General features: G+C 42.5%; 1 protein-coding gene across 1 annotated transcript in view; it reads right to left on the reverse strand.

The window, feature by feature from the left end:
* KIAA0895 (KIAA0895 ortholog) overlaps positions 1 to 26,872 on the reverse strand; it is a 778,550-nt gene that overhangs the window by 366,410 nt on the left and 385,268 nt on the right. The window contains exon 4 of the mRNA XM_044065032.1: positions 5,303 to 5,435. Coding sequence (XP_043920967.1) covers positions 5,303 to 5,435 — 133 coding nt within the window. The remainder of the gene's footprint in view (positions 1 to 5,302; positions 5,436 to 26,872) is intronic.

A 26,872-nucleotide genomic window follows, 5' to 3' on the forward strand; every position in this document is an offset into this window, starting at 1 on the left:
GACTGAAGCGTGACCATCCGGAACTTTTCCTTCTTGATGAAGGTGTTGAGTTTGCTGAGGTCTAATATGGGCCTCCAGTCCCCGGTTTTCTTTGGAACTAAACAGAACCTTGAGTAAGTTCCGGATCCTATCTGATCCGCCGGGACTGGCTGGATGACTCTTGTCTATCAGATTTTGAATCTCTATGGCTGCTAGTTTTTGCAGACTGGTGGAACGTCTGGAATACTTGTACACATGGGAGGGAATTTTGTAAAGGGGATGTAGTAACCTCTGGAAATGATGCTTTTTACCCAAGAATCCGTTGTAATGTTTAGCCAGGCGTTTGGGTATAAAGCCAAGCGACCCCCGACTGCCTCCAGAGAAGGACAGCCGGGCTTCCTTTCAGGAACGCTGATAGGGCTTACCAGAGAACTGCTCCCTGTCACCCTGATTTTGCGGACCCCCTCTGCCGTTTGGACGGCGTCTTCCATTTTTACCCCCTCCTCTGCTTCTAGAGGGGGTATCCGTAGGTGTGTTCTGGAAAGCTCCTTGGGGCTTTCGAAACCACATTTTTCCACTTCATTGCCCTTTGGGGTACGGTCTAGTTGGAGTGGAAAAACGGACTCCTACAGCAGACAGAGTCTTTCCTTCTTGTTCACACCTAGTAAGCGTCTCCTTAACTTTAGGCCCGAACAAAGTGGAACCATCGAATGGGGTACTGACAAAGGAAGACTTGAAGGCTTCCGCAAAGGAGCAAAAGCGCATCCAGGACGGTCTCCGAAGAGCTATCGCTGAACCTGCCACCCTACTCAATCCATCAGCAGCATAAGAAATGAGCCGCATGGATGAGTTGACTATAGAATTGAGGGTGTTGAGTTGTGCAGTCACTTTCTCAGAAACTGCATCAGCTGTGTTACCCTGTAGAGTATCTCCCAGCTCTTTAAGGAGATCTCGTTGAAGGCGGGTAAAATGGGTCAGGTAGTTGAGCAATCTCATGGAAAAAGCCGCAGAACTAAATATGCATTTCCCATACCTGTCCATCGCCCTAGAATCCCTATTAGGAGGATGGACAGAAGAAGACGTTTCCGACATCTCTTTCTTGGTGGTTGCCGCCACCACCATGGCATCAACTGGGACTCCCTTGGTAAGAAAGGCCTTGTCAGCAGGGGAAATAATGAACTTGTTGGGCCTCCGAGGGACCGGTTCCACTGAATCAGGGGACTTCCACGCCCTTCGAGCAACTACATCCATTAGTTCGTCGAAGGGAGGAGTAACCCAGGAGGTGGATGGTTGAGACCCAAAGGCCTTCAGGAGTACCGACTCATCCTCAGTAGAGGCAAGGGACTGCCAATCACCCCTCTGCCTTAAGATCTCCAACATGTCTGCAAATGAGACATCCTCTGAGGGGGATTGTGGGGACCCTTCTGATTCCTCCAAGCCGGTATCCGATGTCAGGGATTCCTGTGGGGAATCCAAGTGCCTCCTCTTGCACAGTCTCTTCCTAGGTACTTCATCGGTGGGAGCGTCTGGTGAAGTCCCTGTAGAGGAGGGGCCACTCAATGGGGATACCTGAGGCTCTGGGTCTCGATGCTTGGTAGGGACCTGTGGGGAAGAGACTCTTTAAGGGGAGGTAGTGGTCTTAGAAGACATGACCTTCCTCATGGCATCGAAGGCACCAGAATCCCGGTCCGAGAAGTCTGTCGGCTCTGAAGAGGCAGGCAGCCCTCCTCGGGCCGAGACCTCGCGCTCCAATCCAGAGGACAGAGCCGAACCCACCTGCGCCGAAGCCCTGAGGGGAAGGGTCGGAACCGAAGTCTCAGTCCGACTCTCCACCACGGAGCCAGCGAGGGAGTGTCGGCTCCGAGACTCCCCGGTTGGAACCGAGGAGGTCAAGGTCGACGGAGCCGAGGGAGCTGGATCAAACCTCGGCTCCAAGGGCTCTACCAACATCGGTTCTCTCTACCCCGGCTCCGAGAGTTCGACTGGCTTCGGAGGAGGAGGAGTAGAAAGTAGGACTGGAATTTCAGGCTTCGAAGCAGAGTGGCTCGAAGCGGAAAGCATTTTGGCCAGGGCCGGGTTCTCTAGCAATCTGAAAAAGAAAGCTCGAATGCTTGGTAATACGTAATACACTTTATTCCACTGAGACTCCTGTTCCTTCGAACACATTAACGCTGCACAGAAATATATCCTGCGTTTTCGTTTCAAGTGACTTCCTCAGATGAAGAAAACTGAATGCATACCTAGTAAATACACAATAATATATACCCTCACAATCAATTATCTAATAATTAATTAATAGTTCAATTAAATGTTTTAATTCATTAAACTTAAAAAATGCTTCATAAAATATATTAAATAACCATTAACTGTTAAAAATTGATGCTTCAAAAAATACAAATATGTCATATAAATACTTTCCTATAAAAACATATTTCATCCATACTACATTCATTTTAATAACAATATACAATACTTTAAAAAACATTTAAGAATATGACTGAAAATTCTATATGGACAATAGCACCCTCTTGTGTTAGGAAAAGGATTTATTTATTCAACAGACCAAACAAAATAATCCCTCCATTAATTCATATTTTTTTATTTTGTGTTATGTACCATTCAAACAAACTAAGGGGGGCAAATATTTTTCCAGAACCTAAATGAAAGGTAAATAAGACCTACAATTTTGCTGCTCTCAGCTTTAGGACTGGGGCAAGGGAAACTGCATCATTCAATCCTGGAAACTTGTTGGCTTCCAATGATAATTGCCACAATAATTCTTTGTATTCTACAGACGTTTCCCATAAACCGCCCCTTACATTCTTTTCTACCACTTCCAAAATAAAAAAGCTAAACTTAGCTTCCTGACAGCTTCTTTTGTGCTTATACAGGGCATTGTTAATGCATTTAGTCCTAATCTCATAGTTATGCTGGTATATTCTATTTTTCAACTTCCTTTCGGATTTACCCACATAAAATGCATCACAGTGATCACACAATGCTAAGTATACTATTCCACTAGTGTCACAGTTCGCATAATATCTACTCTGGATCAATCTGTCTCTACAACTAATAAAGATAATCTCCTTTGTACATATATATGGGCATTGGGAACGTCGCCCGCATTTAAAAGTTTAAAAATTCTCTAGCAATCTCTTAACCACGCGGTCCAGGTCCACATCAGATAACCTCGAAGAATGGGTCGAGGGATGGGTCGAAGGAGCCGAAGATGGCACTGATTGAAGAATCGGAGACTGAGGAGTCTCCAACACCGGATCCACAACTGGGTTCCAAGGTAAAGGATCGGTACATGGCTCCAAGGGCTGTGGAGCCAATGATCGAAGCATACTAGAGGACTTGGGCTCCAAGGACCCCTTGGACGACTTCGACCCCTTCGAAGCCTTGGAAGACAGGTTGGTCTTGACAAGCGCAGCCTGAAAATCAGGCTTCAGTAGCCCCCTATCCACCAGCTTCCTGCGCCTTTCCAGAAGAACCCTGGCGCTAAAGGAGTGGCAGATAGAGTATACTTCCTGCAAATGAACAGATCCCAAACAGTACACACACGTGGAGTGGTTGTCCGTCACAGACATTTTTTGGCCACACTCACACCTTTTGAAGCCAGACTTTTGCTTCTCAGACATTTTAGAAGAAAGAGAGGAAATGTATATATATATATATATATATATATATATATATATATATATATAAGTTCAGATCCCTGAACTCAAAACTTTGAATATTAACACAAAAGTTATTCAACTATTTTTATAAGTTTAACTCTCTACAGAAGTAGCTAATTTCTAACTAATTCTAAACTACCACTAATAAAACTAGCACACACAAAGGAGCTGACAGAGACCTGTCACACCCAAAAAACTAAGAAAGGCCTAGAACAAACAGCCATTAAGAAAACACTCCAAAGTATTCTAATCTACACACTAAGTCTAACTAAACTCTATTTTTTCAAATACTACAACACTAGCTAACACTCCAAGAGAAAATATTTTTCAAAATATCTCTAAATATAGAAAAAAATAACACTGGCCCGAGCTTCCTCCAATGAGTCTGCAGATCCGCTGCAGTGGCAAACTAGATCTGGGGTTTACAGTAGATTATCATGGGATATATACTGGGTCTCGAGCTTCTCTGAGAGTTTGAGTTTGAAAAGCGGCCGACTCGGAGCCGAGGGAATCGGCTCCGAACCCACATGTAAGAACAAAACGACGAGATAGAACAACTTGACATCAAAAGTTTGGATGAGCCAAGCTCAACTAGACTAGTGCAACCAGGATCACTGCTACTGATCTATTTTTTTAGATCCCAGGGTAATCCTATGGGCTAGGCTTGTAAAGGCTCCAGGGCCATTAGCCTAGTACACACACCTATAAACCTATGAACCTATGTTTACCTGTAAGATGTGCTTGAGTTTTTATTAATAAGACAGCTCTGGCACCAATAGTACCTTCTAATGAATGTCTTGATTCAATAAATTCTGCGCATTTCTGTGTGGTGTTGGTGCCATAATAACTAGCAAGAACTAGTCTACAGCATGCAGCTGGTACATAAAGCTTTAATTTTACACTAAGAAAAAAGCACCACTACCACAGCAGAAGCACACATTTTTGAAAGGTGGGGAATGTCTTAAAATATTTATGCTTCGTTTTGTACTGGCATGACTTGAATCATGTTCTGAAAGAGGTGTGAAATACAATGCCAAGCACTAAGAATACAGCTTCCTCAGAATCTTTATCAAACATAGTAAGTTTGTAGTTTACAGTTACCAGGTTTTTTTGTCATCCATTCTTACCGTGACAACTAATTATACAGATGGCACTCATGTTTAATTCATGTTGGCCACTGAGTGCCTAATTTTGCTTTAAACTCTTAACATTCAGTGTTGAAAGTGGCAGTATTACCAAAGCACCAGATGGCTAACAGCATAAAGCTATCTACTTTGGTGTGCTTTGCAACACTTCATTATTTAAACCCTGCATACTTCAGTTTTCTTTCTCACGTTTTACAAAGCTGTATAAATATAACCAATGAACAATGGTGACACAGAAGAAAAGCTGAATAATCACAAGTGCAACTAATATTACAGCGCAAGACTACAGAAAAAAAAAAAAATATATATATATATATATACATACATATAGATATATATCTCTATATATATATATATATATATATATATATATATATAAAGTACATACACACACACACAATTTTTCTAAGGTTTATTACTATAAATTCTTAATTACTGTAAAACACAACTAGAACTATTTTATTTTTATCACAGAAGCAGTGTCTGCCGACAACATACCTATTTCATGCCTTAGCATCCCTTCTAGCCAGTGCTCACGTGCCGTGGTGATATTGATGGTTAAAGTTGGTCGACCATTCACTACCATCATTGATGCTCGAGAAAGCAGATCATCAGTCAAGTGAATAACAATCTGCACAAGAAAAATAATTTTGCAGGCATTCACTCTTACATTTCAACAACCTGTATCGTATACAATTTGTCTTTACTGTTGTTACTGCGCAGTCTCCATATTTTCTTGTGTCTACAGCTAAATGTATAAATTGTAAATAATGTTATCTAATAAAAAAAAATTTAATTCTTAAAACAAATACTAGCTTTTCAATTTATTTTTATAGCAGTTAACTTCTGACTTAGAATCCCCTCTGCTTATTCTGAATGCTGTTTTCCTGATGTTGTTAGAGAATGTGCCAGGCAACTCTCTCTCAAAAGCTCCTATGCCTCTCACTACATCAAAAGTATTATGACCCTGAATGTTTAATTCACTTCTGCTTAGATGTGTTCATTGTATCTGACATGCTCAGTGATATGCTACTACATTATAGAAAGCAGCAACAAATAAACATATCACTGGGAATGAGATCTTGCAGTGCCTTGAGAGGTTGATTATCATTTTCAATCACTCTGTACAGTAAAAAAGTAATCTGATGTCATTAAAATGTAAATGTTAGTAAACTGAGCAGAATCTGTTGGTATTTGTAAAGTGCTAAAAGCTTCATGATGGCTATAGATACAGTAAAATATGAAGAAGTGATTTTGGAAGAAGACATGAAAAGTGAGATTGATCGCACTGGTGCAGCTCAATCTGGAACTCAAGAAGATAAAAAGCTGTCGATGAGGCTTTGTGTGAATGATGTTGCCAGTGTCCTGGAAAGACTAATGCATGATTTAAGACATTTATCAGGGCTATTAGTCCAATATATCAGACAACTCTAATCTTATGAAGTTGACGACTGTGACTTATTAAAGGAACAATACGACATTACGTTTCCATTGAAACAAAAATCTGGTGAATTTCAGGAAAGGAGAGTTGAGACCTATGATCAGATGGTATATACAAAAAAAAAACGTATGTACTCACCATGACAATGCTTCTGTGTTGCCCGTTTCTGTCCTTCCTCAACTCATGGGTTTCAGATCCAACCTTGGATCTGACTTCAGCCTTAATATCCAGACTTAGATGCAGTAGCTCAGGCTCTTCCCCTTACCCATAATCCTGTCCAAATCCCACATTACCCAAGATTGAGTCTGCACTTAGACTTGAAATATTAAGGACTAATCACATAGCATCCCGCATAAGGCCAAAAAAATTACAATGCAGAAAGTGATATAGAAACATGTAAATATACATTCAGACTTGGCGCTGAGAAAGGAGGGAAAGATCTGAAGGGTATACCACATAGGTCACATCAGAATAGAATATGGATATTTTACATGATATGGAAAGGGGAATAGGGGGAGGAAAGTCAAGAAAGGATGGAAACAGTCAACACAAATGCTTTGTTATGGTGTGTACATAACTTTTGTATCTTTGTTGTCTTTTCCGTCTGTTTCTCAAGTCATGGGACAGAGTCCCCAGCTGCTTAAAACACAGAGCAGTCATTATGGAAGGATATCTCAGAGAACAGAAGAGCAAAATAATACCCTGTCCCTTCAGAAAATATCCAGTTTATAACTAGCAAGAAATGGATGGGCTTCAGACCAGGTGACAGAAGCAGAGATACCATCTATTGAAGTTCTAGATAAGAATGCAGAAGTGGAAATATATCTTGTCGAAAGTGCTCTTGTAGACCTAGGCAGTGTCACTCTTATCCTTCTACACATAAGACATACAATCAAGTAAACCATCTGGCTAAAGTTACTTTTAACACTGACTTTCCCAATTTAGCCTTAGAATAGGAAACGAAAAGCTGATCATATTTTCTGATGGATTTTGTTCTGCGAAGACAGAATCTGAGTTGTCCGTGTAGTTGAGAAAGAAAACTGGAAAATTATTAGTTTTGTTAAGTACTGGTTCTAAAGCAACTTTGGACAAAAAATAGGGGTTAGTTGGTAAAGAAACTCTGTCTTTAAGAACAATCAGCTATGGTGGCTCAGAAAACAAGGCCTGAAGTTCAGATACTCATCTATCTGAAGTAATGGCAACAAGAAAAATGGCTTTCCAAGAGGAAAAATTTAAAAATCCACTTTGGTTGCCAGTTCAAAGGGAGCCTCAGTCAAGGCCTGTAAAAGCATGATAAGATCCCGGGGTGGAGTGAGACCCTTAATAGGAGGTCTAAGGAGGAAGGCCGTCTTAAGAAAGGTTTTGTATAATTTGAAACAGGCCAATGAGAAGTGATGTTTGCCAATATGAAAGTCTGAAATTGTCACTAGTCGTACCATGATGCTGAAATAACTAGCTACACTGTGAAAAGCTGAGTCAAGAAATTCCAAGACCACCAGAATGGGGACCAAGAATGGTTTGACAGCTAGAATGTCCAGGTAAGAGACAAGATTTGGAATCTGGTCCAGGACCCAAGGCGGGTGTATTAAGTGAGGCTAGAGGAAGAAGAGCCACACTTGTCAAGGCCAAAATGGGCAATGAAGATAACTATGCCTTTCCACTAGGATGTTTTTTTGGAGTAACTTTGGGATAAGGGGATCAGTGGAGATGCATAAAGGAGTCCAGGGGGATAACTGAGGAGCAGAGTGTCTCTCGATGACTCCCTCTCTGGAGGAATCAGGGCAAATTACCTGCTGCACAAAGCTGTGGGAAGAGTCAAATAACTTACAGCATGGTTGGCACCATTGATGAAATATCTGCTTTGCCACTCAAGAACTAAGAGACCACTTATGAAGCAGTAGTATACACCTGCTCAGTCTGTCCACGGATACGTTGGACTTCCCTGGAATGTGCGTTGCGATTGGACAGTGGTTGAAAGAGATCAACTACTGCCACATTCTCACTGCTGACTCACACAAGGGATAAGAAAGGGTTACCCCACTTGTTGATGTACCAAACCACTGACATGATGTCCATCTGTATGGCAATCATTCCCAGAGGAAGAACGTCCTGGAATGTCTGCAAAGATAGGAGGACTGCTCTCATCTCTAGAACATTGATGTGCAGACTGGTCTCTGAGGGATACCGTGTGCCTTGAACTATTTTCCCCAAGTGTGAAGTGTCTGTGGTCACTGTGGACTTTGCTAAGGGTGGAACAGACATCACTGAGACAACTCTGGTGCTTGCAGCCACTATGTTGCATGTTTCATGCAAATATTGGTGATCTGTATTGGAAATTCATGCACTGTCACCTTACTGGCCATTGTACCATCAATGTCCATTGAAGTACATTCATGTAAAACCTTGCCAGTGGCACAAGAGTAATGGAGGCAGCCATGGATCCTAGGAGTTGTACAATCAATGTGGTGGGGGGTGTTTGAACAGACAAAAATTTCAAGACTTGACTTTGTAGAGTAAACAATCTTGGTTGTGGTAGTTCTGCTACCTGGGAGGCAGTGTCTAAGTAAGAGCCTGTGAACTGTAGGACTTGCATAGGACAAACTTGTGTTTTTTCCTAAATGACAGTACTGCCCAGACTGTAGCAGAGGTGGAACAAATAATCTCTGGTGCGAATCAACAGATGTTTGGTGGGGGTGGTGAGGAGCCAGTCATAGAGGTAGGAAAACACCTAGTATCCTAGCAATTTCAAGTGAGTCTCGACCACTGCCATGCACCTGGTGAACACCCAGGGGGCTGTGGTGATACCAAAGGTAGGGTTCTTCACTAAAAATGACTGGCTCCCAGCCAGAAGCGAATAAATCTCTGGGATTGTTTGTCCATTTTGATGTGATAGTACGCATCCTAGAAATCTATAGAGGACATCCAATCATCCTTCCACAATAGTGGAAGAATGGACTGAACCGTGACCATTTGGAACTTTGAGTATTTGACAAAAAGTTTCAAGTGGCTTAGGTCCAAGATCAGCCTGAGGTCACCATTTTTCTTTGGCACCAAAAATAACATTAAATGAGTCGTAAATCTTTGCTAGTCTGGTGGGACAGTTTGGATGAGTTTTTTTTAATAGCTTTTAGATTTCTAATACTGTAGCTCTTCTATGATGAGGTAGCACACATTGGGTAACTTCTTTGACATGTTTGGTGGAGGATGGGACAATTGTATGTAGTATCCTCTGGTAATAATTACTCTCTGTACCCAGACATCTACGTCAATGAATGTCCAGGCTCCCAGATGCAGAGAAAAGGTCCCCCAACTGCCTCCAGAGTGCAGTAGTCGGGCAATCCTTCAGGAGTGCTAATAAGGTTTCTCGGTGAAGGGACCTCTGAAGCCTTGATTCTGCAGGCATCCTCTGTCTTGGGGTGATGTTTATTATTAGAGGTCCCCCCTCTGCCTTGGAAGGATCTGTCTTCATAGGAATCCATGGAAAAACTCTGGGATTTTCGGAACCACATCTTTCTTCCCTGGAGAAAGTCCTTTGGGGGAAGAGTAGAAAATCATATTCCTACAGCAGACAGAGTATTCCCATGTTGTTTGCTCCTGGAGAGAGTTTCTTTAATCTTTGGTCCAAAAAGGGTCGATCCATCAAAGGAAGCATATTTGAAAGACGTCTTAAAGGGCTCTGCAAAGTTACATAAGAACATCCAGACATGCCTTCAAAAAAGAAGTTATGTACTTACCATAACACTCCATCTGTGTTGTCTATTTTCATTTATTTTTGACATATGGGGTTCGGTTCCAATATCAGAACCAACTCAGCCGTTACCTACAGCTCACACAGGTGAAAAACTCTCAAGCTTTACCTCTACCCACAATCCTTCTGTCCCAATTACCTCAGATCGAGTTTGCAGATTAGATATAATAGTCACAGACAAGGAAGCCTCAATGGAAGCCATATCTGCTATGCCTTAATGAACACAATAAGTTATATGTATGTTATCCTTTCCACCAAAGAGACTTCAAAGGCTGGTGGATGGAGGGAGGGGAGTCAAGGATGACTGAAAATGTACAACACAGATGGAATATTATAGTAAGCACAAAATGTCTTTATCTGATGTCGTCCATTTTCATTTTATCCTTGACATATGGGGCAGAGTCACCACCTACCTTAGACCTTGGAAGGACTCACAGAAGGATATTCCTGAACACCACTGATCCAAAGGATACTTTCCCCTAGAGACCAAATCCAGTTTTATAATGATTAGTAAAGATATGGGGAGAAGCCCAAGTTGCTACTGCACATATTTCATCCATTGAAGCTCTAGACTAGAAAACCGCTGAAGTGGCTACAGATCTTGTACAATGTGCCTTAACAGGCCTAGGCAAATTCATTTTCTTGTCCTACACAAAAGAAATACAATCCTTGAGCCATCTAGCTAAGGTCACCTTGCTGACCGGTCTACAAAACCTTGCTCTTGAAAAGGAGACAAATAGTTGGTCAGATTTTCTCATGCCTTTCGTCCTGTGAAGATAAAAGTGTAGTTGTCTGTGAACATCTAACAAATGCAGAGCATTCACCTTAGTTTGAAGAGTTGGGAAAGAATACTGTTAAATTAACAGTTTGATTGATATTAGACTCTGATACTACTTTAGGTAGAAAGGTGGGATTTGTCAGTAAAGAAACTCTGTCTTTGTGAAAATCAGATAAGACGGTCTACATGATGAGGCTTGAATTTCTGAAATTCTTCTAGCAGAGGTTATTGCCACCAAAAATAATGTTTTCCACAACAAGTACTTTAGATCACAATCTACAGAAGGTTCGAAGGGAGAATGTACAATGGTTTGCAGTACTAGGTTTACATCCCAAGGTGGAGTGGGGTCTTTGAAAGGAGGTTTCAGCAAAAGTGTCCCTTTTAAGAATGACTTACAAAGTGTATGAGAAGCCAAGGAATGTTCTTCCAATCCATCATGGATGTTTGAGATTACTACTGGCTGTATTCTGATGGTAGCTGGGGAAGCTCCTGCATTGAAAAGAGAATCTTTTTAGATTTCCTAGCCTATCAATAGATGCGGAAAAGGGGTCAATATCCCTTTCAAGAGCCCAAATGGTAAATCTCTTCTATTTACTAGTATATAATTTACAGGTGGAAGGCTTGTGAGAAGCTAGGAGAATTTGGCATACCGAGGAAGAAAGTTTAAGTCACCTGGCAACTAACAGAACTGGAGGAACCATGCTGTCAACTTGAAGTTCGGAATATCTGGATGAACTAATCCATCTGGATGGGACAGAAGGTCTGGAGCCAGGTCCAGAGTCCAAGGTTGTTGAATCAGATAAGGCCAAAGAAAAAGCCAAAAAGATGCAATGAGGATTAATTTGCTCTTCAAACTGAATGCTTTCTGTAAGAATTTTGGAATCACAGGTATCAGGAGAAAGGAATACAGGAGTCCAGGGGGCCAAGTGTGGAGAAAGTATAGTTGTGTACACTTACCATAAATGTAAATGTTTGAGTGTATTCAGTGTTGCAGTCATCACACTTGGGTTATCTGCCTGCAGGTAGCCCTCAGTCGGCCTGAATACCAGAGACTTAATATTTCTGCGTCGGTTGCTGTCACTTCAGGACTGACGTCAGGTCATCAGGGGTATAAAAACAGGCAGCCAATGCCATTACATCAGTTTTTCTTGCCCCAAATGTCAGGAGCCCCCCAAATAGGGAGCTAAGTTTGGGTGGGAAAACACCACCAGTAAAAAGTAAATACCAATACCCCTGAAAGCGGTATGTAAAGGACATAGAGAGGAGGGAGGGAGAGAGTGAGAGAAACAAGGGGACTAGAAGGAGGGAAACCAGGACTGCAACAGTGAATACACTCGAACATCTACACTTATGGTAAGTGCACACAACTGTACTATGTTCTTCGTGTTTCACTGGTGCAGTCATCACACTTGGGTAGATTCCCAAAGCTGAAAAAGGGTGGAGGCAGTCAAGAAGAGTAGGGGCTGGCTAGTATGCCTTGCAGGACTGCTGTTGCAAAACCCGCCCTGGATTTGGAAAAGACAGGCAGGTGGTAATGTTTGGAGAAGGTGTGTACAGAACTCCAGGTAGCAGCTTCCAGGATGTCCTCTGGTAGGGACTCCCCTGAGGAAAGCTGTAGATGTGGAAGTTGCCCTAGTGGAGTGTGTTCTTACCCCCCGAGGGGTTGGTTTCCCATGGTGCTTGTAGCAAAAATGGATGCAGTGTGCTATCCATTTGGAAATTGTTTGCTTTGAAATGGCCTTGCCCTCTGCCCCTGGTGCAAAGCTGACTAGTAATTGGTCAGGTTTCCTGAAGGGCTTAGTCCTATCAAGATAGAATCCGAGTTGCCTGTGCAAGTCCAAAGAGTGCAGGATCTTCTCCCCTTTATTTTGAGGATTAGGGAAGAAAGTTGGCAAATGGATAGCTTGGTTGAGATCCACAATGGACACAACTTTAGGCATAAAGGAAGGGTTAGTTCTGAGGGAAACCTTGTCAGCATGGAAAATAATGAAGGGTTCCACAGCCATAAGTGCTTGTAGCTCAGACACTCTTCTCACTGAAGTAATGGCCAAAAGCAAGGCTGTTTTCCAAGAGAGGAATTTTAACTCTGCTGACACTGCAGGCTCAAGGGGGGGGGGGTAGTGTGAGCTTTTCCAGTACAAAGGTAAGGTCCCAAGCAGGGGTGGGTGCTCTCCTAGGTGGCCTTAAGTTGTTTGCCCCCTCTCAGGATCTGTTTGATAAGAGGGTGAAAGAAGAGAGATGGCTCAGTGTTGTAATGAGCCAAAATGGCAGAGGCATGGATCTTAATGGAGGAGAAGGATAGGCCTCTGTGGACCAGATCTGCTAAGTAATCCAGGATTAGAGGCAGGGAGGGCAGAGTTGTGTCTTCTCCTTTAGAATGAATCCAGGAGCAAAACCTTTTCCACTTCTTAGCATAGGACTTCCTTGTACTGGGTCTTCTGGCTTCAGGAATTACGTCCAGCACCTGCTTGCTTAGACTGGTTACTGGGGAAGAGTTCAAGGAATATGCCAGGCTGCAAGATTTAGGGTTTGCAGCTGTGGATGCAAGATCTGTTCCCCCCTGCTGAGAGAGCAGGATTGGGTTCTGGTGTAGGTGCCAGGGTGGCACCGGTGATAGGCTGCACACGAGTGGGTACCAGTGCTGGCATGGCCAGTCCGCGGCAGTCAGATTTGCCCTTGGTCTGTCCTGTCTTATCTTGAGCAAAACTCTTGAGAGAAGGGGCAGGGGGGAAAGGCATAGACTGAGAGATTTACCCACCGGAAGGATAGGCCATCCACTTTCCAGGCCCTACTGTGAAGTGTCCTGGTGCAGAATCTGCTGATCTGGTGATTGCAAGGGGAAGCAAAGAAATCCACCTGTGGGGTCCCCCATTTCCGAATCAGAAGGTTGAAGGTGCTGGCCTCTACTTGCCACTTGTGTGAGTCTAGGAGATTTCTGCTTAAGTCGTCTGCCAGTGAGTTTTGTTTGCCTGGCAGGAATTGGGCTTGCAGATGGACCTGCATGTCCAAGGCCATGTTCCACTGGGCCATGGCTAGTCTGCAGAGTGGGTAAGAGTGGGTTCCCCCCTGCTTGTTGATGTACCACATACCTGTGGTGTTGTCTGTTTTTATTAGCAGGTGTCCTGGTGAGAGTAGGGATCTGAAAGTTGTCAGAATGTGCTGCACAGCTAGCATCTCTTTTTGGCTGATGTGCAGATGAATTTGACTTGGGATCCAGTGGCCCTGAATGCACCCGAAATCCATGTGTGCCCCCCAGGCATAGTCTGATGTGTCTGTGGTTAGAGTCTGGGTGGTGTGGGGTTGAGTAAAGGTCAGTCCCTTGTTGTGCTTGCATGCTGCTGCCCACCAAAGAAACTATGCCCTTAGACAGGGTATTATAGGAAGGATGGTTTCCAGGTCCTGAGAATCTTGGCACCAAAGACTTTTTAAGTACCATTGAAGTTTCCTCATATGCAGTCTGGCATATGGAATTAGTAGGAAGCATGAGGCCATGAACCCTAGGGCCTGCAGGATTTTCCTTGCGGATAGCTGGGTTCTGGTGGCCATTTGAGTAAAATAGTCTGACAAAGGCTTGTTTTTCTGGAGTGAGGAATGCCATCTGGGATGCTGTGTCCAAGCTTGCTCCCAGGAATACAATCTTTTGGCTGGGGACTAGTTTTGATTTATTTTTGTTGATGGTATACCCCAGGGAGGTTAGAAGGTTTTTTACAAATGGCAGGTGCTGCAACAACATTTCCTGACTATCTGCCTGAATCAGGCAGTCGTCCAAGTACGAGTAAATTTGAATCTTTCTGTGTCTGCAGTAAGCAATGGCTGGAGCCAGGCATTTTGTGAATACTCTGGGAGGAGTGGATAAGCCAAAGGGAAGTGTAGGGAACTGATAATGCATAGATCCTGCCCTGAAGCATAGATATTTTCTGCATGACTCCCTTATAGGGATGTGCAGATAGGCTTCTTTTAAGTCTAGGGTGACTAACCAGGCATCTCTGGTTAGCATAGTTAGAAGCTGCTGCAGGGTGAGCATTTTAAATTTTGGTACCACCAGAAAGGTGTTGAGAATCGAAAGATCTAGGATTGGGCGTCAAGTGCCACCTTTTCTGGGTACCAGGAAGAGTCTGGAATAGAATCCTTGACCTATCTATTCCACAAGAACAGGTTGAATTGCCCTTATAAAGAGCAGGGATTGAACTTGGTTTTGTGCCTCTGCCCACTGGTTTAGAGAAAGGTCTGGGAATCCTTTTGGGGTTGGCAGTGAGTGGAAGTAAAATTTGTACCCCTGGGATACAATGTTGAGGACCCATCAGTCTTTGATGATGGAAATCCAATTCTTTGCATGAAGGGCAAGTTTTCCTCCTAGGGGTACAAGCAGTTGGACAGAGGTGGGTACTGGAGTTGAAAAGTCATTGGGAATTCTTTCCGTAAGGGGGTGGTTTAGCACTCCCTGCTTTAGAGGTGGAGGCACTCCATTGCTTAGATCTCTGCATACCCTGAGACTGTAGTCTAGGGGTCTGTTTCCCCTGGGTCTAGTTTGAGACTGCCTTCAGGGGTCTGGAAAGGACCAATGCTTCAAGGGGCAATGCCTACTGAATCTAGGAGGCTGTACTTGCAGGAATTCTTTAACTGTCTGCATAGATTTAGCTTTTTCTTCCATCTTTTTAAGAACCTCTTTTGCTTTGGTGCCAAACAGCTTGTCTTTGTTCAAAGGAGCATCTAATAAATTGATTTGACATGGTCTGGCAAGGTCTGCTCCTTAAGCCAAGCATGCCTTCTCAGTACAGAACCAGTGACTCCTGCCCTGCAAGATGCTTCTAGGGTGTCAAAGCCACACTGCAATGTATGCTTGCTGACTTGGCTTGCGGAATGCATAAGCTCATGCAATTCTTTATTTTCTGCACAGTCTGTAATGGTAACTATTTTTTGTTTAATAAGTTCCATAATATGTTGATGGTATTTTAGCATGTGAAACTGACAATCAAGGCCATAATTGCGAGAGATGCAGAGGTATATACTTTCTTACCCCATCTGTCCAGAGCTCTAGAATCCCTGTCCGAAGGGCTGGGATTCTTAGCTGTGGTTGCTTTAATACCTTTAGGCCCCTGGGAGATGACCTCTGGATCAGCAGTAGGATTTTTGAAAAGGAATTTGTGAGAGTCAGGTATTCTGTAGTACCTGTCCGGTTTCCTAGGAGCAGGGAGTAAAGTAACAGGAGTTTAACTGGATTCCATAAAGACATCATCCACAACATCCAGGACTGGGGGTATTGCTAAAGGCCTATGTTGTGGCAAATCTGAGTCTCTTTTTGGACTGAGGAAATGCTCTCTTAAAGTATGCATGGTTTCACCAAAATATAAATCGTCTGGAGGAGAAGCCGAGGGAATGGATTCCTCTGCATCTGATTCCTCATAAGCAGATAAGGGTAAGTCTTCATAATCAGAAATTCAGCAGTTTTAGACAGAACTGAAGATGCGAAAGAAGTCATCGGCTTGTGTCGAGCATCGGTAGTGCGAAGAACTTCCTCAGAAGCAGGTGCCTGCTCAGCAGCTCCGGACCTATCCAAGGTAGAGATATCTGCAGGTTCCATAGTCGAAGAAGAGTCTTGCAACATACCAGACTCCGAATGGGTCTCGATAGAGGCCTGCGAATCCACTGAAGCAGGCATCAGGGGCTGCGAAAGCGCCTCACTGAGTACTGGCAGACTAGTGACTAGCTTAACGGAAGCGTCGTTAGCAGCTCTGGACTTGTGCGGTCTGTCTCTGTCTTTATCCTTACGTTTTTTTTGGAAGACCAGTAGTCGGATGGCTTACTGAAGCCATTGCGGAATATGGAGATTGAGAACGAAAGAATTTAGCAACAAAAATGGCCCGATGACGAATAGTTTGGGCATTGAACAAGGCACAAAACCGACAGCGAGGTACGTCGTGGTCTGGGCCTAACAGGTGACTCAGTAGGAATGGAAATCTTGATGTGGTATTTGCTTTCCACAGGCAAGACAATTGTTAACTTTTTCTGACATCAGTTGGAGCAAGAAAATAGGGTCCCCAATGGGGTACTTAGCTTTAGAAGACTTCAGGACAATTCACTTCGGAAACGGAAACTCAGGTAGCGGCTGACTGGCACTCGTGTGAACTGCTTCTGCTTCGGGCTCTTCAGCAAGAAAGACTGATGTAATGATGTCGGCTGCCTACTTTTATACCTCTAGTGACCTGACATCAGTCCTGGAGCGGCAGCAACTGACACAGAAATACTAAGTCTCTATTATTCGGGCCGACTGACGGCTACCTGCAGGCAGATAACCCAAGTGTGATGACTGCAACAGTGAAACACGAGGAACATAGGCAACTCTTGGTGACTTCCCTAGACGAGGAATCAGAGCAAAGTAGTTGCTGCACTTGTTGTTTAGGGGAGAGGCAAACAGGTACAGCACGGCTGGCCCCACTGACAAATTTTTTTCCGTCAATTTTGGACTGAGAGACCACTTGTGAGGCTGGAGAATACATCTGCTCGGTTTTTCTGCTATCACACAAGAATTCCCGTGAATGTGTGCTGCTATCAGAAAGCAGTTGGAAGAGGCTGCCCACTGCCACTCTCTGAGTGCTTCTTGACAAAGGGGGTAAGATTTGGTTCCTCCCTGTTTGTCGATGTACCAAACTACTGACGTATTATCTGTTTGAATCACAGTTGTTCCATCAGAAAGAGCAGTTTGAAAGGCTTGCAATGCTAGAAGCACCGTTCTTAGTTCCAGAACACCGATACGCAAAGTTGTCCTCTAAGGGAGACCAAGCACTTTGGACCGTCTTGCCCAGAAAATGCCCCCTCACCCCACCTGGGCGGTGTCAGTGGTCACAATGGGCTTGGGCTCTAGAAGGATGAAAGGGTGGCCCAGGAGAATTTCTTTGGAATGAATCCACCAAACTAGGTCCTTCCTGCAACAACTGGGCAACGACTGATCAGAATCTTGTCCAACAGGGGTTGGTGTAGCACAGACCACTGAGACACCAGCAGCTATTGTAGAATTCTCATGTGATAGCTTGCTAGGGGAGCTAGAGTTATTGTTGTTGAAACAGAACCTAGAACCTATAAAATTAGGCGAGCAGGTAGCTACTTGTTGTGGATTACTTTCTGAACCTGAGTTATAATTTTTTGAAGTCTCAGGGGAGGAAAGGATGCTACGGTGTTGCTGTATTTAGTACTGGCCCTGTAAACTCTAAACTCTGAGTTGGAGTCGATTAAGATTTTTCGTGGTTTACAGTTATTCCTAAGTTCACAGAGGTCTTGAGAACATAATCCCTTGCCTCTGTCAATCAATGCCTGGTTGGAGCAATAACGAGCCAGTTGTCCAAGCATGGAAACACTGGAATCCTTGCAGTCTCAGGTGAGCTGCTACTACTGCCATACATTTGGTGAGCACCCTGGAGGCTGTGGTGAGAACAAAAGGTAGAGCTCTGAATTGGTAATGCCTGGCTCCCAGCCGGAAGCGGAGGAGCTTTCTGGAGTGCTTGTCCATTTTTATGTGGTAGTACACATCCTAAAGATTTATCGAACACATCCAGTTGTCTTTTCCCAAAAATGGAAGAATGGACTATACCATGACCATCTGGAATTTTGTTTGTTGAACTGATGTGAGATCCAAAATTGGTCAAGAGTCCCCTGTCTTTTCTAGCACTAAAAAGAATCTGGAGTAAGTTCCAAATCCTCTCCGGTCTTTTGGGACTTTGTGGATGACTCTTCTCTATCAGCTTTTGTATTTCTAGAACTGCTGGTTCCCTCTGACTGGGTGGGACATCGGAGATTTTTTTGCATACTGGGGGATGTAGGGAAAATTATATGGTACAACCTCTGGAAATAATCCATTGCACCCAAGAATCTGTTGTTATATTTAGCCAGGCATTTTGGTGAAAGGATAAGTGTCCCCCGACTGCCTCCAGAGGAAGACAATCAAGCTTACTTTCAGTAACAAAATAAAACCAAACAGAGAATTCAGCAAAATGCCAACAAGGCAACAACCAGTTATCCACACGGGATCTTCATAATGCAGCCTTTATGCACCAAAATAGCAGTACTTTATATTCAGTAAGTGCTTTCGTCTTACTAATGACTTCTTCAGACTGAATAAAAATTCTTCTTACCAACTTCATATATATTTAATTTTCATTAATTAACTAATTATTCAATTAGAAAACATAATTTCAAAAATGAAACACATTATTTAAAGCAGCAATACTCTAAAACATTTATATTCATGACTTCATAGAAGCACCTAATTTTCATATATAAATATGTTATAATTTAAAAAAAATTCAAAACATAATAAAAAAAAACATTTACTGTTTCAACCTTTTTATTACTTTCAGTAACGCTGAAAGGGCTTACCCGGGAAGGAGTCCCTGGATCCCTGGTTCTGCGGACCACCTAGGCCGTGTGGATGGTGTCTTCCATTGTAGTTCCCCCTTCTGCCCCTGGGGGAACTGTCTCCATGTGTATCCTGGAAAGGCCCTTGGGATTTTTGAACCACATCTTTCCACCACTCCTCTGATTCCTGGAAAAGGATCTTTTTTTTTGGGGGGGGGGGTGAAAAACTGTACACCCAGAGCAGAAAGGGTCTTACCATCTTTCTCACACCTGGATAATGTCTCTCTAACTTTTAGGCCAAACAAAGATGATCCGTCAAAGGGTGCACTGATGAATGAAGACTTAAATGGTTCCACAAAGTCACATAGATGCATCCAGGCATGTCTCCTTATGGTTACACCTGAGCCCACTGCTCTGGTGGTCCCTTCGGCTGCATGCGAATGAGCCTCATGGAAGAGTTTGACACAGACTAAAGGGTGGTCAACTGAGAAGCAACTTTTTCCTGGACTCCCTCAGTAACAGCTCCTGCCCGGGTATCTGACAACTCCTTGATCAAATCCCATTGAAGTCTGGTAAAATGTCCCAGGAAATTCAAAGACCTTAAGGTGAAGGTCAGTGAAGCATAAACTCACTTCCCAAATCTATCCATCACCTGAGACTGTCTGTTGGGTGGTTGGATAGATGAACTTTCCTCAGCAAGTTCCTTTTTCATGGCAGCCATTACAACCATGGCATCTACCGCTCAACCTTTAGCTCAGAACTGTTTATCCTCAGGGGCAGATAAAATTTTGTTCAGTCTCTTAAGGATGGGTTCAGTGTTGTCCAGTGCCTTCCATGCCTGCAGAGAAATCAACTGAATGAGTTCGTCAGTGGGTGGAATCACCCAAGAGGTAGACAAGTGAGTACCAAAAGCCTGCAGGTAAACTGATTCTTCTGAGGAAGGGTTTTGGGACTTCCAGTCACCCCTCTGTTTCAAAATTTCTAAGATGTCTCCAAAGGAGACATCATCAGGGGGTGACCTGGGGACCCCTCCCCTTCATCAAAATCAGTGTCTTCCATGACCGATTCCTGTGGGGAATTTAACTGCTTCCTCTTGCACTTCTTCTGAGGAACCTCTTCAGGAGGATAAGTCTGGAGAGGTATCAGAAAATGACAGAAGCTGTATCTGAGATTCCTGAGGTTTCAGTACTCAGTGCCCAAGTGGAGACACAGGTGGAATAACTCAGTGTGAGGAAAAAATTGGAGTTGACTCCATCTCCTCGGAGCAGACAGGGCAGATACAGCCCTGGGAGGTCTCTGAATCTGAAAGAACCGAAGATCTCAGGGCAATAACTGGTTCCTACACAAGAGAGACCTCTGGAACTGATACAATCAGCACCTCAGAGCTGGAAACTCTGATACCTTAGAGGAGATCAGAGGAGGAGTAGTTAAAGGGGTGAAAGAAGGTTCGGCTGCTGAGCCCATAGGGACCAGAGCAGAAAGAAGTCCTGGAAAACCTCTTGCCCACAGAATTTTATTCACCAGTCTCTCTATGTCGACTTCTGTAAGACTTTTGGTGAACGGACTGACAGAGAGGGTGCTTTTGGCCTTTGTAGGAAAAGTTTGGGTAATTCAACCACAATAGGGTCAACAGATGGGAAGTAAGTTGTCCTGGGTAAGATATCTGTCTGTACTGTATCCATACTCTGCGCAGATGTAGTCGAGGAAGAGCCAGGAAAAAATATTTCTTGTACCGAAGTCTTCAGATTAAAGGCTTTTGAATAAGACAGGGGTCTGCAACCTTCATTATCAAAAGAGCCACTTTGGCCTGTCTCCTACCAAATAAAATTCATCTGGAGCCATAAAACATATTTGACCCGTAAAATGAAGATAACACAGCATATTAAGTTTTGTATATAGTTATTATACTATATATAAAAGAACTAAGTTTATAAGAGCAACATTTAAAATCCATCCCTATTTTTGTTCCTTTGTTGAGATTTTTATTGAGCTCACTCAATTGCTGTCAGTGTGTGTGTGTGTGTGTGTGTGTGTGTGTGTGTGTGTGTGTGTGTGTGTGTGTGTGTGTGTGTGTGTGTGTCATAACTTTCATCCTCTTAGAGCAAGAAATCTGGACAAAGCCATAAATAATGGGGGAGACAAAGGCCCAAAAATAGGGATACTTTAAATATTGCTCTTACAAAATTAGAAAGTTGATAAAACAGGTTTTGCATTAGCATGAATTTTCTGGAGAGTATGAAGTCTGAAGCTCAAATTTCTGTCCATATTTTCTGACTTCATCTCTAAATAATTTGCCAATGATTTGACAGAAAACCACAATTTTATGAGAAATAGACCAAAAATATGAGGCAAAAATCAGGACATTCTGTCTGCGAAAATCTGTACAGTTGATAGGTAACTGTGCACGTGTTTGTGTGTGTGGAAAATGCATGTCAACAGAAACAGTGCTAGTCAAGCAAATTTATAAGTTTATAAGAACAATATTTAAAATCTGTCCCTATTTTTATTTCTTTGTTCCCCCTTTATTTGTAGCTGTGTCCAGATTTCTTGTGGTTAATAGTTTCAGAGGTATAGTGGAGAGGTACAGAAACCTTTAAGGAGATGCTGATGCTGCCAAGGAATTATCGCTCGCTCTCAGTTTGTGTGGAATGCATGGTAAAAGAAACCATGTTATTCTAGCAAGTTTCTAAGTTTATAAAAGCAATATTTAAAATCAATTTCTCGATTGCTTTCAGTGTATGTGTGTGTTGTGCTGCAGAGTGGCCATTATTTTTCAAAGCTACAGGGAGCCACTGCAGAGGGGAGGAAGAGCCGCATGCGGCTCCAGAGCCACAGGTTGCAGACCCCTAGAATAAGAAATAGTGATCAGTGCCATTGATTTTCCCAGTACTGAAGTCTTAGAATCAGAGTCCATCGGATACGAGGAACTTTTAGGAACCGAGGATCTAAGTTTTTTATGTGTCAGTGCTGAAAGAGACATTGGTATCAACAAACTACTCTTTTTGGCCTTCTCCAAAGAGAATGAGGAAGAAGGTTAAGAATTCTACTCTTGTCATGATAAGATATGGCCTCACAAAAGGTGGAAGGAATCAAACTTTTCAGTACTAATTTATTTTTTCTTTCAACCAAACCCCTATGACTAAAGCCATGGCAAATACTATAATCTTCCTGTAAATGTATAAGACCCAAACAAAAAATGCACAACACATGCAAATCCAATAGAGGGATCTTTTGGACACACTTCTGGGATTTTTTGAAGCCAGAAGGACCCTTAGCTTTTTCAGCCATAACAAAAAAAGGCTGGGAAAAGCACACACTACACTCACACCAAAGAGAAGAGATAGAACACACACTCAAACAAAGAAACTAGACAGGAAAGCAGTCTTTCTCTCTCTCTCTCTTTTTTTTTTTTTTTTTTTTTTTTAAGAAAGGGAGAAAGAAAATTGGGGAAAGAACTATCAATGATGATAGTAAAAGATTACACAGAAGTGTATGGAAAGGGGGCTATTAACAATGACAGCAAAAGGTACTCAGGAGTGTACAGCAAAGGAAAAAGTGATTACAATTTGAAAGGTAGAGGAAACGTGAAAAGGGCAATAGAGTTAATACAAGATAATTACAGCAGAAAAAGGTAAAGAAACTTGAAGAAATGTGAAGAAAACTATCCAAAAAAATGAACTTTGCTCGAGAACTATGGTGAAAGTATCTGTCTGGAAAAGTGGCAAATGAGATCTGAGGTAATTGGGACATAAGGACTGTGGGTAGAGGTGAAGTGGTATCCAGTCCTGGAAATGGAAGATGAATGGGACAAACAGACTAATCAGGAAGAGAAAGGAAGAGTGTTCATGTATTCCTTGGTTAATGTGCAATGGTCAGAAAGGTTTTCCTTATCTATGTAAATGAGCAGAATAACTAGCAAGGATACTGGTCATATGTTTTGATTTCTCAATGTTTCAGTGCCGACTACACTACTTCTGTACTAGCCATTATAGGTTCATAGGTGTTTACTAGGCTAACGACCACAATGGCTTTTTTAAGCCTAGCCATGCATCCCAAATCTCTGACAAGTTCTGATACCCTTGATAAGTGTAAGCATGGGCCTGGGAGATGAACCATTTACAGGTTACCTCTGTCCATTAGAGACATAGGTGCCAAACCAGGGATGAAGTTCCGGTTTCCCATCCAGTTGTCCAAGTTGCACTTGAATTGGGTTAGGGAGGAACTCTGCTTCACATGAATGGGGAGCCTGTTGCATAGACTGGATAGTCTCTGGGATACATACCTGTCTCTCCAGCAGGTCCTATTTATATTACAGGAAAGGTATAAGTGTTTAGAACAGGTAATTCTGGTGCTGTTTGCTATGTGGATATGCAGGAGGTACGTCAGAGTGGGGTCTGACAATGCCCTTTATATGCCAGGCATTGGTCTCCCCTCAAAAACCTGTAGGAGACAGAATACAGAGATAGGGCCTTGAAGCGGTCTGCAAAGGACATATTACTTACACCCTGTATTCTTTTAGTGAGGAATCTTTGTGGACGTTCCAACTATTGAATATGCTTGGTTAGGTAAATACCAAAGGGGGCATTGTACTCAATGACAGGTCTAATGAATGTCAAATACAGTGAAACAATGACTTCCTTGGACTTAGATACCATACATGTTGTTTATAAGTTGTGCAACATAGAATGATTTCCTTACCACTGTAGACACGTGATGATCAAAGGCTAGATTACTATCTATGGGTGTCCCTAAGTCCCCGACTACTGGGTCAGCTCTAAGGGGTGTGTTGTCAATATGATAGTTACCACGGATGGATGACTTCCCAAAGGATACTATTATGCATTTCTTGGCATTTAGATTTATTCCATGGCTCTGACACCAGTTGTTTGTCTGTGTCAACCCCTCCTGGAGAACATTTGTGTCAGTGTGAGATTCAATGACCGCTCTTAATTTGCAATCACCTGCAAATTTAGTCAGCCAGAGACCACTAACATTGGCCTTGACTTCTGAGAAGTAAATGCCAAAAAAGAGAGGTCCAAGGACTGAACCCTGAGGGACTCCACTTGTGATAGGCCTTTTTGTAGAGGTGGACTCCCCAGTTCTAACTTCCTGGGTCCTGTCTGTAAGTCAGTTGTCTATCCATCGCGTGACAAACAGGTTTGTACCTAACCTCTTGAGTTTGTCAACAATACCCAAGTGAGGTATTGTGTCAAATGTCTTAGCCAGGTCAAGGTAGGCAGTGTGAACGACTTTTCCCTCATCCATTGCTTTGGTGACCTTCTCGAAGAAGTCCACCAGGTTGAGTAGGCATCATCTGCCCCTGACAAAACCAAACTGGGTTGGGTCCAGTGTCTGGAGGTTTACTATACCTCTACTGATCATCTCCGTGATAATTCTTTCCATGGCTTTACATATAAGACTAGTGAGACTTGTGGGTCTGTAGTTTCCAGGGTCTGTAGATGGCCCACTTTTGCGCAGAGGGATGACTGTTGCCTTTCTCCATTCATGAGACAAATATTCCTAAATGATTTTGTATTTAAACTATACTTGAACATCAGCCAAAAAAATGCAGTAGACTGACACAGACAAACAACTGCGAATGACAAGCAATGTGATAAGCAGTTTCATTAATTTTCTGTCTGGGTCTGACTTGCTGCTGTCAGCCAAAAGGGTAACTGCTATTTAAAAAGTGTTCATTTTTGCAGAACTATACTGTTGGATCACTGGTTTGTATATTTATTTATTTATTTTTAATTTAGAGGCACCTATGAGGATACTTTGTGAAATCCATTGCTAAAAGATGATCTGAGTGTGTTCTTATGTAAACCTGTACCTCATGTAACTCAAGTATTTTGAATATAGATGCAGTCAATATTTTAAATAATATCTGAAAAGGTTTCATGTTAAGATGATGCACCTATTTAACTCCTTTTTGGAGCTTGCCTAGTGCCATTAGTCAGAAGTATTACCACTGATTAAAAGAAGCTTGTTTTTATAAAAAAAATTACTTTTCATCCATTTGTTCCAATATCTCAAATTATAGCTGTTCACTGCTAACAAGCTACAAGAAGGTTTAATGTAACCCACTGTTAAATCATTCTGCATATGTTTTGGTATAAAACTGTTGTTTATGCAATTCAAGTATGCTTAAATATAGCTGTTGGTGTTGCATGTGCTAATACTTCAAGGAAAATACAGTTCTGTAAGTAAACTTACCATAACAGTAGATGCATGAATAATCACTACTGCAGTTGCCTAAGATATATGGTTTAAATCCTGCACAGGTTATAACAGTTGGTCAGCTTCTAAATATATAGAGCACCTTCTATATGCCCAAACCATTAGCTCAAGCTGAGCTGACTTAAAACACAGGTTTGGACACCAAGACCTTCAGAGCTTTCATGCCAACTGAGAGAGAGAGAGAGAAAGAGAGAGAGGCAAAGCCCCGACAGTATATTGCTAGGAAAAGAAAAAAATGCATGTCCATACCCTGGCAAAAAAACACGACAAAAAAGGGGGGAATAATGGGTGGGGGCAACCAATGAAGCAGTCATTATTCAAACATCTACTATTACGCTAATCTTACTTATTTAAATGCACTTCATAGTGATCACTGCTGCAGTAGTTTAAGTTATATGGACAGATTACATTAACTTAGAACAACTGGGAGGTGGAAGGGGAAAGGTCCAGGAGAACCTGAAGAATGGTCCTAGCAAAGCATGAACTGGATCTCAAGGAGGAATTAAGCTTATAATGCTTTGTAAAAGTACTCACTGATGACCAAGTAGCAGCTTCTAGAATACTAGAATCTAAACCTTTCCAAATAGTGATAGAGGAGGCCAAGGCCCTGGTAGAGTGGGCCTTTACCCTGCCTGGAAAGATTTTGTTATGGTAAGTATAAGAAAAGGTAATACCCTTAGAGAAATATTTGGAAGAAGTCTGTTTTGACACAGGTTGTCCCCTCTTCTTACCTTAAATTAACAACTGATCTGAAAATCTGAAAGATTTAGTTCGGTCAGGATAATACCAGAGATGTCTGCGGACATCCAAGGTAGAGAGTATCCTTTCTCCCTCATTTTTAGGTTCAGAAAAGAAAAACATGAGATCTCGGTCTTCTTGAAGAGGTCAGTGCAATCAGTGAAACTGTTTTCCATGTTAAGAACCTCAAGCCAGACAGATTAGCTGGTTAGAATGGAGCAAGTGTTAGCTTCTCTAACAAAAAATTAAAATCTCAAAGAGAGGCCACCAATTTTCTTGGAATCCTCCAAAACTAAACTCCTTTCAAGAACATTTTGACGTGAAACTGCATGGAAAGAGGAAAATCCATGGGCAGACATCCTGAAATGGCTGATAAATGAACCTTGATACAGGAATAAGAAAGGCCACAGGATAGTAATTCACACAAATACTGTGTGAGTTACTATCACACAAATATTGTGAAACCAAAGAACAATTAGCCCTGAATGGGTGCTGGTTATGTTACTGGTACCAACCAGAAAACCTTTTTCCATTTGCTAATGTATGATTTTCTAGCAGCAGGCTTTCTTGCCTCCATTAGTACCTGCTACACATCCTCAGTAAGCAAGTACTTAAAAGGAATTAAGACCCTATCAATCAGGTAATCAACCGAAGATGACTTTTGTCTGGGTGTATCAAACACCCCTGTTCTTATGTGAGTAGATGCACTCTGTGAGGAAGCTTGTGGTAATTGCACCTGGCCAATTCCAAAAGAAGGCAGAGCCATAGTTGCCT

This window comes from Protopterus annectens, chromosome 3.part0 (assembly GCF_019279795.1).
Source record: "Protopterus annectens isolate FY-2018-M chromosome 3.part0, PAN1.0, whole genome shotgun sequence".
NCBI classification, from domain to species: domain Eukaryota; kingdom Metazoa; phylum Chordata; order Ceratodontiformes; family Protopteridae; genus Protopterus; species Protopterus annectens.